The sequence below is a fragment of the Chamaea fasciata genome, unplaced genomic scaffold (assembly GCF_029207755.1).
Source record: "Chamaea fasciata isolate MVZ Bird 193981 ecotype frontalis unplaced genomic scaffold, bChaFas1.0.hap1 SCAF_6, whole genome shotgun sequence".
NCBI lineage: Eukaryota > Metazoa > Chordata > Aves > Passeriformes > Sylviidae > Chamaea > Chamaea fasciata.
Window position 1 is genome coordinate 22,843,366 of NW_027094091.1, and position 15,895 is coordinate 22,859,260.

Consider the following 15,895-nt stretch of genomic DNA (forward strand, 5'->3'; position numbering starts at 1 on the left):
TGTTAACTATATCAGAGACTGTATCTGCGATCCTTACAAAGATAGAAAAACTGTGTGAAGGACAGATAGGAGTAGAAATTATGCCAAGGAATCATATCTTTGCTGTATTTTTGCTGTTGCTTATTTTGTAACTGAAAAGATTTGCTACGCACTGGTTTTAATTTGTCTATTATAAGATGATTTTTAGGAAGTACCTAACATGTTCAATAAATATATAAAAACTGTTGAGAGCACAGAATTTAAAAATGAAAGGACAGGGACAGAAAGGTACTGAAGGAAATCAAAATCATGGGAGAAAAGTTGTTCATATTAACAAGACAAGATAGGGGCAACACATTAAATGAACTATCAAAAGACAGAATTCCAGACATGAAAAGCAGCACAAACCAATACTCACGATCTTATCTGTGGCAAGTCTGTTTCTATTTTGTGACCCGTGTTTCTGAAAATCTGTATGGCTGCCTCAGCTACCTTATCATCTTCCATCCTGAGGCACTGCAGTAGAGACTCATAGGTCTCTGCAGAGTGGAACGAGGTAGGATGTGTAAAGGACAGAACCTGCAGACACACATTAAAACAAAGGTATATTTATTCATAGTAAATGAATACTCAGAAAAACAAAATGATGGCTGTTTATGAGCATTACCATCCACATAAATAGCTATTACATGCCCATATTAAACTATTACATTCAATAACTTCATTGTGGAGAAGATTATATATAAATTTTCAAATAAATTCATCTAGGTTTTGTTTTCCAGGTCCTCCTGTCCTCCAAATACTTTGTAAAATACATTATTTGAATATATAAAAACACACTTCTTCAAATGAACGCGTATCAAAGTGTATTTGTTTATATTGCAATCTATATAAGAACACTTATTTTCAACCTAATTTAACTGAACTGAAATTTTAGTTTCTTCAGAATCTATAGTCCCTGAGCAGAAAAGAAACCAAGAACATAAAGCTATCTACAAACAAAACACGGGGTACTGTTTTCCAGATATTTCAAATCCTTCTTTCTCCCCCTTTCACTTCTCAGCACCACAAAGAACACAAGCACCCTTTTTTCCTCTACACAATGTGGCTCTTGAGCTAACTGCTTGCTTTCCTTCCAGTGTCATACACACACCAAAAAAGGTGTCTCTCCCAGTTTCCCTGTTTCTCTTCCTCTCACTTTATCTCTACACCTTCTTCTCTACTACTTCCCTAAGCAGAAACCAATTGCTGCTTTAACATGTACATTTCGATGCTCAGCACCTTTTCAAAACATACTCCTTCCACCAAACCATCTCTTCCATTATTCTTCTTTCAAGGGAGTACTAATAACCAGTTTCATACATTAAAGAAGTAATTATCTAAGTAATGACTATTAAAGCCATGCTAACATTAATTCGTTACTAATGCCACTTTTGTCCCTTCCATGACAGATTATAGCTGCATTAATGTAGATTACCTTGAGAAGTTCAAGTCCTGCACGAATAGCAGTATCAGGACTTACACCCTCCTCTTCATCATCAGCTGTCCCCTCTATGGATTTATTCATCAATTTTACTAGTGCACTAAAATGAGAGATACAAAAAGGAAGAAGCAAGTAAGTATGACAATGTAAAAGGCTGTGGATATAAGCAAGATTACTTAGTTTTCACAACATATAAAGGGAAGGCAACAGTCCTTCACGGGTGGTGTTAGCATTGCTATTTGGGTCTTGCTATTTTTAAGTTATTACATTAGCCCTTTTCCTTCTAACTTCACGTTCTGTAAAATGAATTCTTTAGGGAAAAAAAAAATCCATCCAAAAAAACCCCCACCACGCTGGTAGCATTAGATCAACACGTACTTGCACAAGTTTCAGAATGTAATTAGGTTGCCAGACAAGTCTCAAAAGAAATCAAAACATTCTCTTGCACAATCCCACAAAAGCTGATTAATTCAGATGCTATATGGAAGACTGTGCTGCAGTTACCTACGTGAAAATTATGTTTGCAGTTTTCAACCTGAAGCCCCAAAAATAGAACTTTCACCATGAACTGCTACATTTTTAAAATCATTTTGCAGACAGCATCGCAAAGCAGCCTCAAAAGAAGATGCACCCTCTAGGTTGCTGGAAATGAATACATCTACATAATTTTGATTTAAAACTCACCCACACATTTAGTAAGAGGACAGACCAATTTAAATACCAAGAAAATAATTTTTTCTTTTGCCATTTCTATCATCTCCTTAATCATTCATGAGTCAATTGTTCATGATCTTTCAAACTTACCTAATGGCTTCTGAGTCAATATGTACAGGGGCAATTCTTTCCAAAAGAAATTTGACCATTTCCAGAAAAGGATTTGTTGGCTGCTTAGGATTTGCAAGTTTCCGGGCTATCTCCCTCTACAAGAACATGAGATACAAACAAGAATTATGTTAATTTTACTTCTTTAACATGTTGAGTAAGCTAAATATAGCCACTTATTTTTACCACAGAAATTGTCTATATAATCAGTGAAATGTATTTTAAGGGGGTTATCTCCACACCTCTCTTTATAATGTTATATTCAAAGCAGACATACTTTAAAAAACCACTGATATAGGTTTCTAGTTAGAGCTCTTCAGGGGCTCTTAAGAACTGCAGCCCAGATTAAAAATAGAATTCAAAATTTCCCTGCAAAATTTCTGAGCCACTAGACAAAACCCAAGAAGTCTATGTCTGTTTGTAGGTGCTCTTTGTGATCTTTGTAATTTCTATCAATTAAATTGGTTACTTTGCCTTAGACTATTAAAAAAAAAACAAACCTCTGGTGGTTGGCAGAATCGGGAAGAGTACAATTTAATATTAAGGTGTGTACTTTTGTCAAAGAGGTTAAATAATATGAGAAAAAGAAAGAAAGATCTCAAAATACTATTCCAGGATGAAAGATAAATTAATAATATGCAGATGGTAATAGATGACTTGCAGGTCCTTGAAAGCTGAATCAATGTGAGAAGACAGTTTGGGAACCCTACCACAAAACAAGCACTTGAAATACAATATTTTGAAGAAATAAACTGGTCCTTTAGACATTATGCTTGATGCTCATAATCCCAGGAAGGAATAAAGCTAATGTTTTCTTAAGATGATGATCATAATCATCTTTTCCCTAATCTCCACAAGTTAATCAAAAAGGCACTTTTTGAAAATTGCAAACACGTAAAAACCATGTTTAGGTAACTAAGGCAACCATTAATTCCAGGTAGCTGTTTTAAGCACAAATACTTTTGGTATAAAAGTTTGCTTTTCCATTTTCTTACCACACAGACATCTGCCTGTTTACAAGAACATGTAGGGCTAATTAACAGTTCAAGCTGGGACCGAAGTTTCTCATCATCTCCCAAAACCTGATTGAATTTCTTCACAAAATCTTGTGCTTTTCCAGGATCTGGAAGGTTTTCTGTATGATTAAAAACAGTTTAACATGAGATAAATTTGCAACTTCAGCAGGCCAAGATTCACACAAATACAGTTTCCAGGAATGCTATAGTAGGTTACAGAATGTTTATAGAAAGTTATTAATACTTACTTGCTATGGTCATCAGCTTTCCAAACATGGCAGCACTGTTTGCTTCTGACTGAGGACAACAGCAAAAACAGACAAGCAAATCAGCAATATCTCCTTAATAAAATACACTTTTAAGCTGATCTGTTAGTTCTTCTGCAGCACTACTTTCTACTCCTGAATCTTATGTTTTATGTTTTTGTTTTAAGAATAGATACTAGATTAGTGTAACTATCATTAGCAGCTACTACACAGAAAGGGAAAAAATTTTGTAACATCAAAGAACTGCAAAAATTCATTAATTCACATAACAGGTCAAAATCAGGAAAAAGAGCCCATTACAGCCGAAACAGAAAATTCCCACAAGCCCACTCACCAAAACCTCAAAGCAATGCCCTTCTATTTAAAATTTCTACTAGAAAAATTCCAGTACAAATACTTAAAACCCTGTTTTTTCTAACCAACAAAGAAATCACTGCTTTATGTTACAACATACTCCATTTTCAAAATCTCTTAGAAAGCAAGGAAAGAGAAAGGTCTGCCAAAAGCAAACAAAAACCTTTGAAACTTTTAAAACTTGTTCCAAAGTTCTCGAGCAGTACTACGAAAGAATGATCAACAGAAGGAGGTCATATACCTTCAAGCATTACAGAAAGCAACTTTACTTTGTGAGAACGGAATGTTGTCTACATACAGAAATCAATGAATAACAAAGTTACACTGAACAAATAACACAGCATTAAAACTCCCCAATAAATTAGTCCCATAGATCCACTGGATAAAGTATAAATATTTTCAGAACCGTACAGTGGGCTGCTTATGCAAATCCAGCAATTCTCGTACGTGACTCCTGAGCATGTTCTGGCACTTCCACATCTCATTCAGCGCTCTGCAAAAATAGGAAACCAGAAAAGCAAAGCTTCTTCATGACAAGAACATGCTGGATGTTTTAATAAACAAGATTGTTTGTTTATCTTAGAAGTGCGACACTTGCTAGGTACAATCAAAACCTACCAAATATTGAAAATAACTGTTGAAAACAAGGTGGAACTGATTTTCTCTTTTTACAGAACATCATCTCTCTTATTCTAGGAACAATTTAACATATGCAGACACCCATAGTATTTCTTACAACCACCCAAATAAAAAAATAGGCCACCGTCAACCAGAATTCAGTTACAGATACATCATGGTCCCTACTACAGATCAAACCTAGAAGTCATCACTTGAGCACTTTTAAGTTTGCAGTGCTCTCATTTGATGAAAATGAATGGATAAACCCGCTCTTCTAAAACATCATGGGATCCTTTAGTCTAATGGACATGTTGGGTTCCTAAACAAAAGGGAAATGCTTTCAAATACTATGATACTTGCAAATAATGCTAAGCATCCATTATTTGCATTTTTATTACATATTAGAAGTAAGGTAACAGAGATGTTAGAAAAGCCTAAGAAAGCAAAAATTTGTTGAATAAAAACTACACTTACTTGACAGCATTTGGATCCAAGCTAGCATACAAATAGTACAAGCACTTCATTCGCTCTTCTGTTTCCAGATTGTGTGGAACAAGATACTGAGCAAAGATTTTCTCAACCAGTAATCTGCAGGAAAAGAAGGAAAAAAAGAAGAGAAATCACTATTGCACGTGTCAAACAATAGTGATATCTTTCAGACAAGCTGAAAAAATGAGAAATACTGGAAGTCATTAAAACCAGATCTTCCAACAAAGAAAGAAGACAAAAAAGTAGTGGCCTTTTTCTCAGCCATAAAGATTCCTTCCACTACTGACAGAAAGACTAGCAAGAACTGCTACTCAAGAGCTTTCATCTCTAAGAGGAAAATCTGTCACCATCCAAATTCTCCTTGTCTTTCGGATCTGAGAATCTCCCTTTGTTTATTCTAATGTATAGAAGGAAGGAACACAGACAGTAAAAAGCTCAATTAAAGGAGAAAGAATACAAGCATATAACTCAAAGGGGAGAAAAAGTAAAAATCTGAAGTATCCTTGAGGGAATGGTTAAATTTGAACTGTAATACCTGAGAATTTACTCATTCTAATACGCAAGCTAAAAGTCAGCACCAAAAAGGTGGAGATGAAGGAACACTAAAGCATACACAACTAAAGGTGCAAAAGGGAAACTAAGTGAGAACAAACCAAACCAGCAGAAACAATCTCCAATTATCTTTTTAAATACACATTTGAAGTTTTACATTGAATACCAACTTTGAACCACAAAATACAGTAGTTCATCTAATTATAGCCCCTCAAAGAACATTCAAATGTTAATTCATACTGATGAAAGCTGTGCACAATGTTCAGCTATACAATTTGATATTTATTGACAAATATTGCGTATGTGTTTTATAACTTTTTCACTATGCACCAATGCAGTAGTACTAGGAAGAACTCTGTGAGTGCCTTGTACAGAGACCAGAGCAGCACAGATCAAACACACCTTATTTCTGCTCACACAGCTTATTTTTGTTGAAAGAAAATGCCAAGAGACATGATGGCAAGACAGAGGAATAAAAGGATGGCCATGAATTTGGATACAACTATCTCAAGACAGTCCATTAAAGAAATTAAAGAAAACTTGGCTTTGTCTCTTTAAATGTACACTCTCCTACCACTAACTCCACGAGCTAAATAGTTTGGGGAACGGGATCTTCAGATCTCAAGGGACTCCATCTGCTTAATAGGAGATTGGAGGCATCAGAGCTCTTAGCAATTTATGAACATTACTCTAGCCCGTGTCTCTACAGATACACGTTCTAAAAAGCTGTCAGTACAAATGGAGAGACTGCATCATCCCTACCCTGGTCCCTGTTGGTTAGGGTCACAATTTACAAAGTGGGAATAACTTCAAGACACTTCTCTCCTGTGAGGAAAGTGACTGGTTAGCATAACAATAGTTGATAACTGGACACTGTATCAGATGTGGTTATTTCACTCCATTCCCTGTGTATTTGTTGTAAAACCAAGAAGCTCAGAGAACACATGGGAGGCAGCTCTTATGGTCAGAAGTTTTCAGTCTTGAGTAGACGTATGTGAACAGTCAAGCAACAACAAAAATGTTATCAAGTGACCAAGTTATCAATGTGTGGGAAAAAATCTGATCTATTCCACTTCATGCCTGAGTTCTGTGTGATACTGCACTATTATCTTCTCAAAGAACTAGCATTATCCCATGCACCTCTGGAAAATACTCCAAGGCTTAGAGCTGTGCACTGTTATTTTTTATCCTCTTCGCTGCATTACTGAAGGAAAATAGGCCAGAGCTGGCGAATTCTGGCCCATGTTTGCTTATGTGTTTAAAGGACTGGACAGACTGTCTTGAAAGATCATAGCATTTCTACAGCTCATCAGGTGCTGAATTTTTAAAATCTTGACTACAGCACTGAAACACATTTATACCTCCATTGAGATCAGGAAACCAACCCCATGATGTCACTGAGCAAGAACTTAATTGTCAGCCTTTGAAGACTAGCAGAATTTGAATTAAAATTCAGAGTATCAAACTGACCTAGAGGAACATTAAAAAATCAAGCCACCAATCTTTGTGTGGACCCCCAGAAAACAAACAGGATACAACCTATGCCTCCTCATGAAAAAGCTAGTTTCAATAGTGTAATCAGACTTTTTGAAATCATGTCAGAGAAAGAAACTCAGCTTTGATGACACACTCTTCCCTTAAAATTCCTTGCCTCATTTCCATCAGTGCTCTGCATTTGCTGTGAGCAGAAATACAGAAAACATCTGCCCCATTCACTATACAATCTGATTCATTCTCTGTCCACTCTCAAACCTGTGCACTGAAAATGAGATGTAGACATGGTGAAAAAACCATAAACCTCTCAATGCAAACTAAAGTATATTTTTATGCATATGCTGAATTAGCTTTGTATAAACGATGTGAAGATTTCCTGATTTTCGAAAGAGGTGCCAACTAATCAAGTCTGTAACTATGGCCTACTTATGATCTGCCAGATGAACAAAGCAAGAGCCTTCACCACTGCTGTGGTTAAAAATTTACTGTCATAACTGGTGACTGAAGGAGGCTATTGGCGCATTCAGACTGGTCACCAAGATAACAAAACATACTGAAGTAGCAGGCTGTATAAACAAGGCACTAAGAAACACTAAAGAATTTTCTGAGTCTACCATACTAAAAACTTAGGCTGAAATTCTGCCTTTGCATGACTTCACACCTTCTTTCTTTCTGAAAGACTATTAATAACCTTCCAAAACCTTGGCCAAAATACTTTTTTCAACACCAAAATGGTATTTCGAAAAATCAAAGGGATTGAGTGACAAAACAGAGATTAATCAAATATGAAAGCACCCCGATGTTTCTTCAGCTTTTGGTATACCGAAAGGTCCATACCAAAAGGAGAGATCTGTGCATGTACTGTGGTGTGGACATTACACTCAACAGATGATGGATTTTATAACAGCCTGGCCTCTGGAAAGCAGTAATGCAAACAAGAACTGGCCTAGTAAATGCCGAATTTGACCATTTTTTTTCTACAGAGTAGTCAGTTAATGAAAATCTGCTATCATCACAGATCTAGTTTCATCAGTATATAAAAATGAATCCATGAACAGGTAATACAACAATCCTGAATATGTGCATACATGTCTTAATGATTAACTAAATACATCAGACATCAACCCACAAACACAAAATGTAACAGCTTTCACAGGATAAGCACATATTTTCAGAGTATCTCTTATCACTATACAATTAAAATCAGGAAGACTTAGATTAACTCACTTGTCATCAATGCTATTTTGATAATATATGTGCAAAAGTTTATCCTTTATCCAGCTCACTTTCTCTGCAGCATCTTTTCCAGCCTCAGCATGAAGACAATACTTCTTGTACAGCTGGGCAAGACCCATCATAGCTTCTTTTCTTACTCGCCACTTGAGAGGGAAGAAATTAAAAGAAGTTGGGGAATTGGTTTCAATAAATAAATAAATAAATAAATAAATAAACCATATATAATACAGTAAAGATGTAGAAGCATGAAAGACAAAATAGCCACTTTCTGATCTCCTATATTTAGACACTTCAAAAGCTGAAAGATGCTCTTTGAAGCCTCTAGATGAGAATTTGCAAAGCCTACATAAGGGTTTTCTTGCCAGTACTATGCAGATTAAACATTGTCACTACCCAGGATTTCATTACCTCTCTGTGTTGAGGAAAGAAAATCTGAGAGCTAGCCAACAGAAAAGAAGTTAAGTACAGCTTAACATGTATGCCTGAATAAGTGTCTTACTGGGTCAGGGTTTGGAAAGCTTATCTATTCAGAGACAAGGCACCAGAAGTGGCAGACTTCTTTCTTCCCACTGCCTTGCACCATCTTCCAGCACCCCTGCCTAGAAACTGGAGATCTGGAGCCCCAGCCAAGCCAAACCTGCTCGGCTTGAACTCTTAGGCCACTTTCCAGGACAGTGGGAGAGGCCCATTTTGCTGAAGCCTTGAAGCCATCACTCTAAAACTGCAGGGATTAAGGGGAAAAAAACCCCCAGAGCACAACAGCTACAGGAGGAGTTCATGGGTTCTCAATCTTGCTTTTGGTGGTCATACTTTATTCCCTCAAGTAAATAACAAGTATCCCATTATTCAGCAATTTAACAGACAAGATTCATAAGCCATTCTGTGCTGATTTGTGTAAGGAATCATACCAGAACCAACTTCAGGATTAATTTACGCAGCACAGTGTCTCATGCAGAATGATTTACACAGTAAACCTCAGAAGACACTTGTTTTCCCACATCATTTAGCAGAAATGCATGAAATTCAAACAGAAAATTTCTTCCAGAACACACTAGGTATCACTTCTGGCCTTGAACTCCCAAGGACTAACAATGCACAGACCATTTCAGCCTATGAAGCATAAATGTAGATACTACTATTCATACTGTGAGTAACTTCCTCCATCTTGTTAAACTGAAGGCTTGACTCCATACCACTGAAATACTGCACATTTAATTTCTTAATAGTTTTACTGAATGATTTCCTTTTCTTGAAGGGCCAAGAAAAGACAAATCTTCAAGATAATATGGCTCATGTCACCACAAGACACCACTAGCCGTTGGAGTAGGTTATAACAATAAGATGGAAAAAATAAACTTGCGTTTTGTTTCATATTTCTTAACTATTAAAACCATAAATGACAGGTCAAGATAGTAATGAATTTTCTAGAACATAACACAGTAATCTTTTAGTTTTCACAAGGAGAAAAACTTTAGCTATAAATAGATATTATTGTTTAGCTTTTCTGCAGGAATTTGTTCACTCCTGTTGCAATCTAAAGCACATTTTAAATGAAGATCTGAAAGGGAAACATTTTCAGAAAAGTATTAATATTTTTCTGCATTCAGATATACCGTTCCAATGCAGGTGACAGCTTCATCAGATCTCCTATATGAGACAGGAAGGATGGCAAAGCTTGTCAGAAGAAAACGAAAAAGGATTTCTAGAAACAATTCCAGAAAATTTAAGCCTAAAATGAAGGAGTAACAAAGGGTTACAAAAGAAAGGAGGTTTGGATTGCCAACAGAATTCTGATTAGTGAAATCGCTGTAGAGTAGATCACAGAGCATGTAGAAAGGCAGTTGCAGCCTGACAATAGGAGACACGGGAACAAACCCCTTAGAGAATGTTTTGAACGCCACAGAAGCAAGTAATTCAATAGGAGATACGTGTAGGGAAAAAAAGAGTAAGATGCTTCTGAAAATTAAAGCTGAAACAGCAAATAAACATAAAGAGGAATGTAATCATCAGTTTCAAAGGCAGAATATGAATAAACACAGCTAACAGAATTACTACCCTGATTTAATTAAAAGAATTTTGATAACTCTAGCTTCCTTGGTTGACCAACACAATTCCTCCACTGATGACTTTTTGGCCTGAGTTTTGAAAAAAAAAAAAAATGCCATCGAAAGTTCAATACAATACCTTACCCATTAGAACAACTAACCTATTCCTTTCATAAACATCCTACAATCGTTCTCCTTCATCTAGAAAAAGCCACAGTGGTTTTCGGTACAGTTAAAACTGACACACATGCTGAAAAATGTGTAACAAGGAACTGAAAATTGGTGTATGATTCTATGGCTCCTCACCCTATAGCTTTTGACTTCAAGATGATGATGTGCAAGTCAGTTCTTATCAAGGGCCTCAGTCTCTACTCCATAAAGACTGTTAGGGAGAAACGCCAATGAAGTCAGCTGTCAAAACTCTCTTAACTTCTCAGGTTCTTAAGATTATTCCAGCAAAATGGAAAAGATTATTTTTGTTATTTGTTTTTAAAATGTCTCCTAATTATTCTGAAAAGTGAAGATGCTGGAAAGACCCTTGAGACAGTGTTCCATTGGAGCTTTCCTAAGAACAATTATTACCAAAGACTAGATTTCAGTTTTTGGGAAGCATCTATTACCAGAGTTACTTTTCCATCTGAAGCAATAAAAATGGATTTGAAAACTAGTGGTGGAAGTGGGGTTTGTTTGTTTTAAATTGTTGTTTTTTAAATAGTTACAATGATCATTCAAATGTCTATACAGATCAACTCAGCTAAGGACATTCCTTAAAAAAATTAAGTAGGGTCTTTTAGCCAGAAACTTTTACTCAAGAAAGTGTTTAGACTATCTTCACCAATTCTGTGTCAATTAGAATATGATCAGGAGAAAAAACGAGATCATTTAAATGGCATACCAGTTGGCACAATTTAATTTTCTTCCCTGATTTATAAAGATAAGAGGAAGAACTGGAATAATAGGTTGGCTCTTTACTTCAGCCTGCTGGACCAGCATTCTTTTCAGAGTAATAGGGATACTCATTTGATAGATGATTGCAGGCCTAAAAAGATGAAGTCAAACTGATGAATGATCATTCAGGAGTTGGCAGTAGATGTGTCCAACAGAAACCCAGCTACAAAGGGGAAAATGCAGTCAGCAAAATACAGAGTTCTTTTAAAGAAAAAGAATTATTAAAATAGGTATGTAAAATGCACTCAGCCTGGAACTGAGAAAAATCCTGCATAGAAAACATAAAGATAGTTACATGGATATTATCAATGTTCTTCTCCCAAACTGGAGAAAAATCCTAAAAAAAATTAAAAACGCAGATGAAAGTTTACAAGTCCTTGATCTTCATTTTATAGCACTAATTATATTTACCAACACATCCTATATTGCTAGGGTCTACTTCAAATGCTAAGTATTTGTTGTAGTAATTTCTAGTCAGTGCTCAATTTTATTTTCTCCTCAGGACATATTTTCATTAAAGCTGTCTCCAGAGATTTTTGTAACAGCAACATCATATACAGACGAAGTTATTCTTCACTGATTGCCTGAAAAAGGACCTAACCTTGAAATGCAACATATCAAACTTATGACTGCTGTGAAATGACTTAGTCAAACATATGAGGAACATTAAGTGCCATCACACTGATTTAAAGCCACACAAAAAAAGACCTAGCTCTGTAGAAATCAGTATTACAGCTGTGCAGTAATAGCTGACTGCCTCTTACTGACACAGGAGCATGCTAAAGGAAAACAGAGACACTGTATTGAAGACACAGTAACAATCATCCCATTCTCACTAGGTGACAAGCCCAGTGGAAAATGGTGGCTATACTAAAAGTTTTTAGATTTCATAAATGACCTTTTGGACATGTTTAGTGGCTGAGAAAGAAGGAAGGTGATCTTGATCACTTCTGAGAAACATACAATGTCAAGCTGCAAGTATAACTAATTGAAGAGCTGCTTTGTAATAGTGAACATATTCAAAATTAGTATTTCCCTGTGTAAAAATTACATCCTTATCTCAAAATCCGTTACAGCAACATTTTCATTTGAAAGGGGAACAAAAAAATGTATAATTTTTAAAAAGTAATTGAAGTAACTAGCTAGAACGACATAGCGGACATCCTTTCTATAGCCTATCAAAAAAGAACAGTAATAAGGCCAAAAAAAAAAAAAAAAAAAAAAAAAAAAAATCAACATGGCTACATAGCACAGAGAAGTCTGCCACTAAGTATCACTCTCCAAAGAGTATAGAGCCACATCCGAAAAAACGTAAACCGGAAACGGTGTAAGCTCTGGCCAATTGAAAGTAAATCCTTGATGAAGCATAGGGAATAGTTTCAAAACTAAAAAGCATACTAACTAAACATCTTCACCAAAGCTTCCAGAAGCAGGAAGCCTTCCAGACCCTTTCTGTATGGCTGAAAGACAAACAGATTTATTCCAGGAGAGAGATCTGAAGAGGTTTCCTAAAGTATCATTAAGAGACACTTAAAAAAAACTTAATAAAGCAAGTAGGAATAAAATCATTAAGACCAGGTGGTAACCCACCTATGACTCTTACAGGAATTTAGACAATATATACTGAATACAAATTTTTCCATTATTGCAATCAATCCATAAACAGATTGAAGACAGCAAATGTGAAAGAAAACAAAGAGTCTGAAGAGGAACAATGTGCCACTCATCAGAACATCTGATTTTGAATGGGCAAACAGGTTGAAATAGAACAGTCACGACAACAAAGAGCTAACACTACTGAAAAATAAGTTATGGAAATGTGTCATTGAACTTCATATAATGGGAAGTTTTATCTAAAAACTAACTTTTAGCAGACCCAGAAGAACATCAGTAAAATGCATCAGGATCCCAAAAAACTTCCAACAAAGTCTTGTACCAGAGTGCTTTAAAATAAAAATTCTGTTGTGAATTAATTAACTAAAACATAGGGGAAAATGGGTGGAAGTAAATGACTGATTTTCACAATGAAGGGAACAAAAGGAACCTATAAGATGGAGTTGAAAGGGAATCTCTGACACTTTACATATGAAAAATTATTACAAAATGAACCGAACAGTGTGTATAAAATTTACTGAGGTAATCAGATTTAACATCATAATTAAGAATTGCAGAAAAATGTCACGCTCCTGAATTGTTACGAAATGAAATGGAAGAAATTCAGATTAAGGACAGGTTCTCCCGCCGGCATTAACTCTGCATGTACATTATTTCTTCTAAAGTTACTCAAGAAAAACACTGATATTAACATGAATGTTTTCTAAAATTGTCAGCTCATTGCTCAGAAATAGAAGAAGAGTCAGAATGTTTCAGAATAAGAAAAAAAGTTACCATCAAGTACATACACAAGGTGGTGCAAACTGTGAATGCCATTCAAAATCAAACGTTCTGATGAGTGGCACATTGTTCCCAAATCTGGTCACCTTAGTTTCAACAGGACAAAGAACACTCAGACAAGAATGATCAGAAGTATGTAACACTCAATTTGTGCAGAAGTTACTCAGGTGATTCTTTAGAATGGAAAACAAAGAACTGGAGAAGATATCATATTCATATTTATTAAATATAAATGAGTCAAAGAATACTCATTATTTTATGTAATCCAAGAACTATGAGATACCCAGTCAAATTATCAGACAAGTTTAAAACCAAATAAGTGAAGTTACTTTTCCCAAACATGCATTAAACCTGAATTTACTGATGCATATGCCATGGAGGCTTATAAAGTACAAATAAATTCAAGAAAGAACTTGATAAATATTCGGAATAAAGTTCTGTTGAAAGTTATTCTGAACATGGGCCAGCAGACTTAAAAAAAAATCCTTTAATCACAAACTGCTGGCAGCCAAAACTGACCACTGTGAGAATTATAATGGGTTATAGTGAGCTTCAGCTTAAACATGTGTGACCATTCTGATGTTCTTAAAATGTAACTGTATTTACCACATGTAAATGACCCTATTTATTTGACAACACTTGATTGATATCACCATAATATGAAATTTTCATTAGGGTGTTCTTTTAAGAAAATTATTTTTTTCCTGGCAGTATTCTTGTTAATAGTCAACTCTGAAGATTCTCTGATTCTGTGGCTTTGGGTTTTTTTTTATTTTACTTTTACCAAAGTACATTATAAGCAGGTAATTGCTGAAAATATGATATTAACACTTACCCGTTTGTCCAGAGTTCTTTCCCTTACAAAGCCAAGCAGCTGGTCATTAACCAAAGAGAGATCTCTCTTGCCCGCAGTAATAATTGTAACAATAACATCATGTCGAATGGCTTCTTCTGGGTCATGTGATCTAACCTTCAAATATTCTGTTATGAGCAGAAAAAATGAGAAGCTTGGCTTTTTTACACAGGTGTGATGTCTTCTGATTCATTAATAATGCTTAATCAATTAAATATCACAATCATAGATCACAACCATGCAACCTATTAAATACAGAGCTACCCACAGGAAACGTCTGTTCCAATGTTTTTTATGTTAAATATAAAACATTTACATAGCTGTAAATATCAGAAGAATATAGGAGTGATAGCTCATATCATAACCTCATTTACAAGCTGCAATAAAGTGAAATGAAGTTGACTAAAATATATTTTAGTAATAGGGGGTGAGGGAATAAGAAGAAACAAAGAGAAGAAACTCTCATTCCCAAAGAGTGAAAAATGTAAATAATAAATCAAAAATACTGACAATAGCTTGCACCAAAAAACAACAGTACTTTCAGTTAAGCCTCACCATCTTCTCATAGTTAAAATGATATTGTAGAGAAAGAAGAAATTTCGTAGTCTAGATCAGCAAAAAGGCACTTTCTGAACTCAGTGGAACATCATAGTGGGAAACACAGTGACTGGTTTAGAAAATTATTCAGGATGTTGCACCAATATTTGCTTTGCCTCACCCGAAGTTTCTTTAGAACTTGAAATTACTTTAAAATCCATTCTGCAACGGTTAGCACCTTAATGACTCACTGACAAAGTCCACATAAAATCGCACACTCCTCTTTCTTATAACAAGCACTTGTCTTCAACAGGAATCAATTACTCAGCAGATACCCCTTCCATCCAGCATCAAGCATTGGTCTTGATACATTTCAGAACTACACTGTTATGTACAAAAACAGTTACACAGTTCCTTGCTCATTTCGTAGATTATTCTAAACCCCTGTATGAGCATCTCACCAGTGAGGTCTTTTGCTAAGTCTGGATGGTTCATTAAACAATGACTGGCGAATTTCACACTCTCTAATCTCACCGGGACATGGATATCATTGAACCTAGAGGGATAGAAGATGATGAATGTTAATTTTTAATTAGCTTTGCAAATCAGTATTGCTCTCTATGTAATAACATGTGTTGATAGTATGTTCTGTTAACTATTAGAATATTTTTATATGGCAAAATTAGAGAATATAAATGTTCTGAACTTATCTCCATAATGTACAAGTAATTGTTATTTCTTGTAAATTCAGTCAGGACTAAAATTAAAGAATGAATAGAGTGTATGTGGACAAAATGCTTTTTATCCCA

The 15,895-nt window shown here is 35.5% G+C and overlaps 1 protein-coding gene across 2 annotated transcripts in view; it reads right to left on the reverse strand.

Annotated features, from left to right (window-relative positions):
- Positions 1–15,895, reverse strand: part of PDS5A (PDS5 cohesin associated factor A) — a 77,851-nt gene that overhangs the window by 21,869 nt on the left and 40,087 nt on the right. For both annotated transcript variants that reach the window (XM_066185637.1, XM_066185638.1), the window contains exons 10-19: positions 15,548–15,642; positions 14,532–14,677; positions 8,301–8,452; positions 5,013–5,126; positions 4,332–4,413; positions 3,549–3,597; positions 3,280–3,419; positions 2,267–2,382; positions 1,457–1,562; positions 398–558 (exon numbers count right to left, since the gene is read on the reverse strand). In XM_066185637.1, the coding sequence (XP_066041734.1) occupies positions 398–558; positions 1,457–1,562; positions 2,267–2,382; positions 3,280–3,419; positions 3,549–3,597; positions 4,332–4,413; positions 5,013–5,126; positions 8,301–8,452; positions 14,532–14,677; positions 15,548–15,642 (1,161 nt within the window). The remainder of the gene's footprint in view (positions 1–397; positions 559–1,456; positions 1,563–2,266; positions 2,383–3,279; positions 3,420–3,548; positions 3,598–4,331; positions 4,414–5,012; positions 5,127–8,300; positions 8,453–14,531; positions 14,678–15,547; positions 15,643–15,895) is intronic.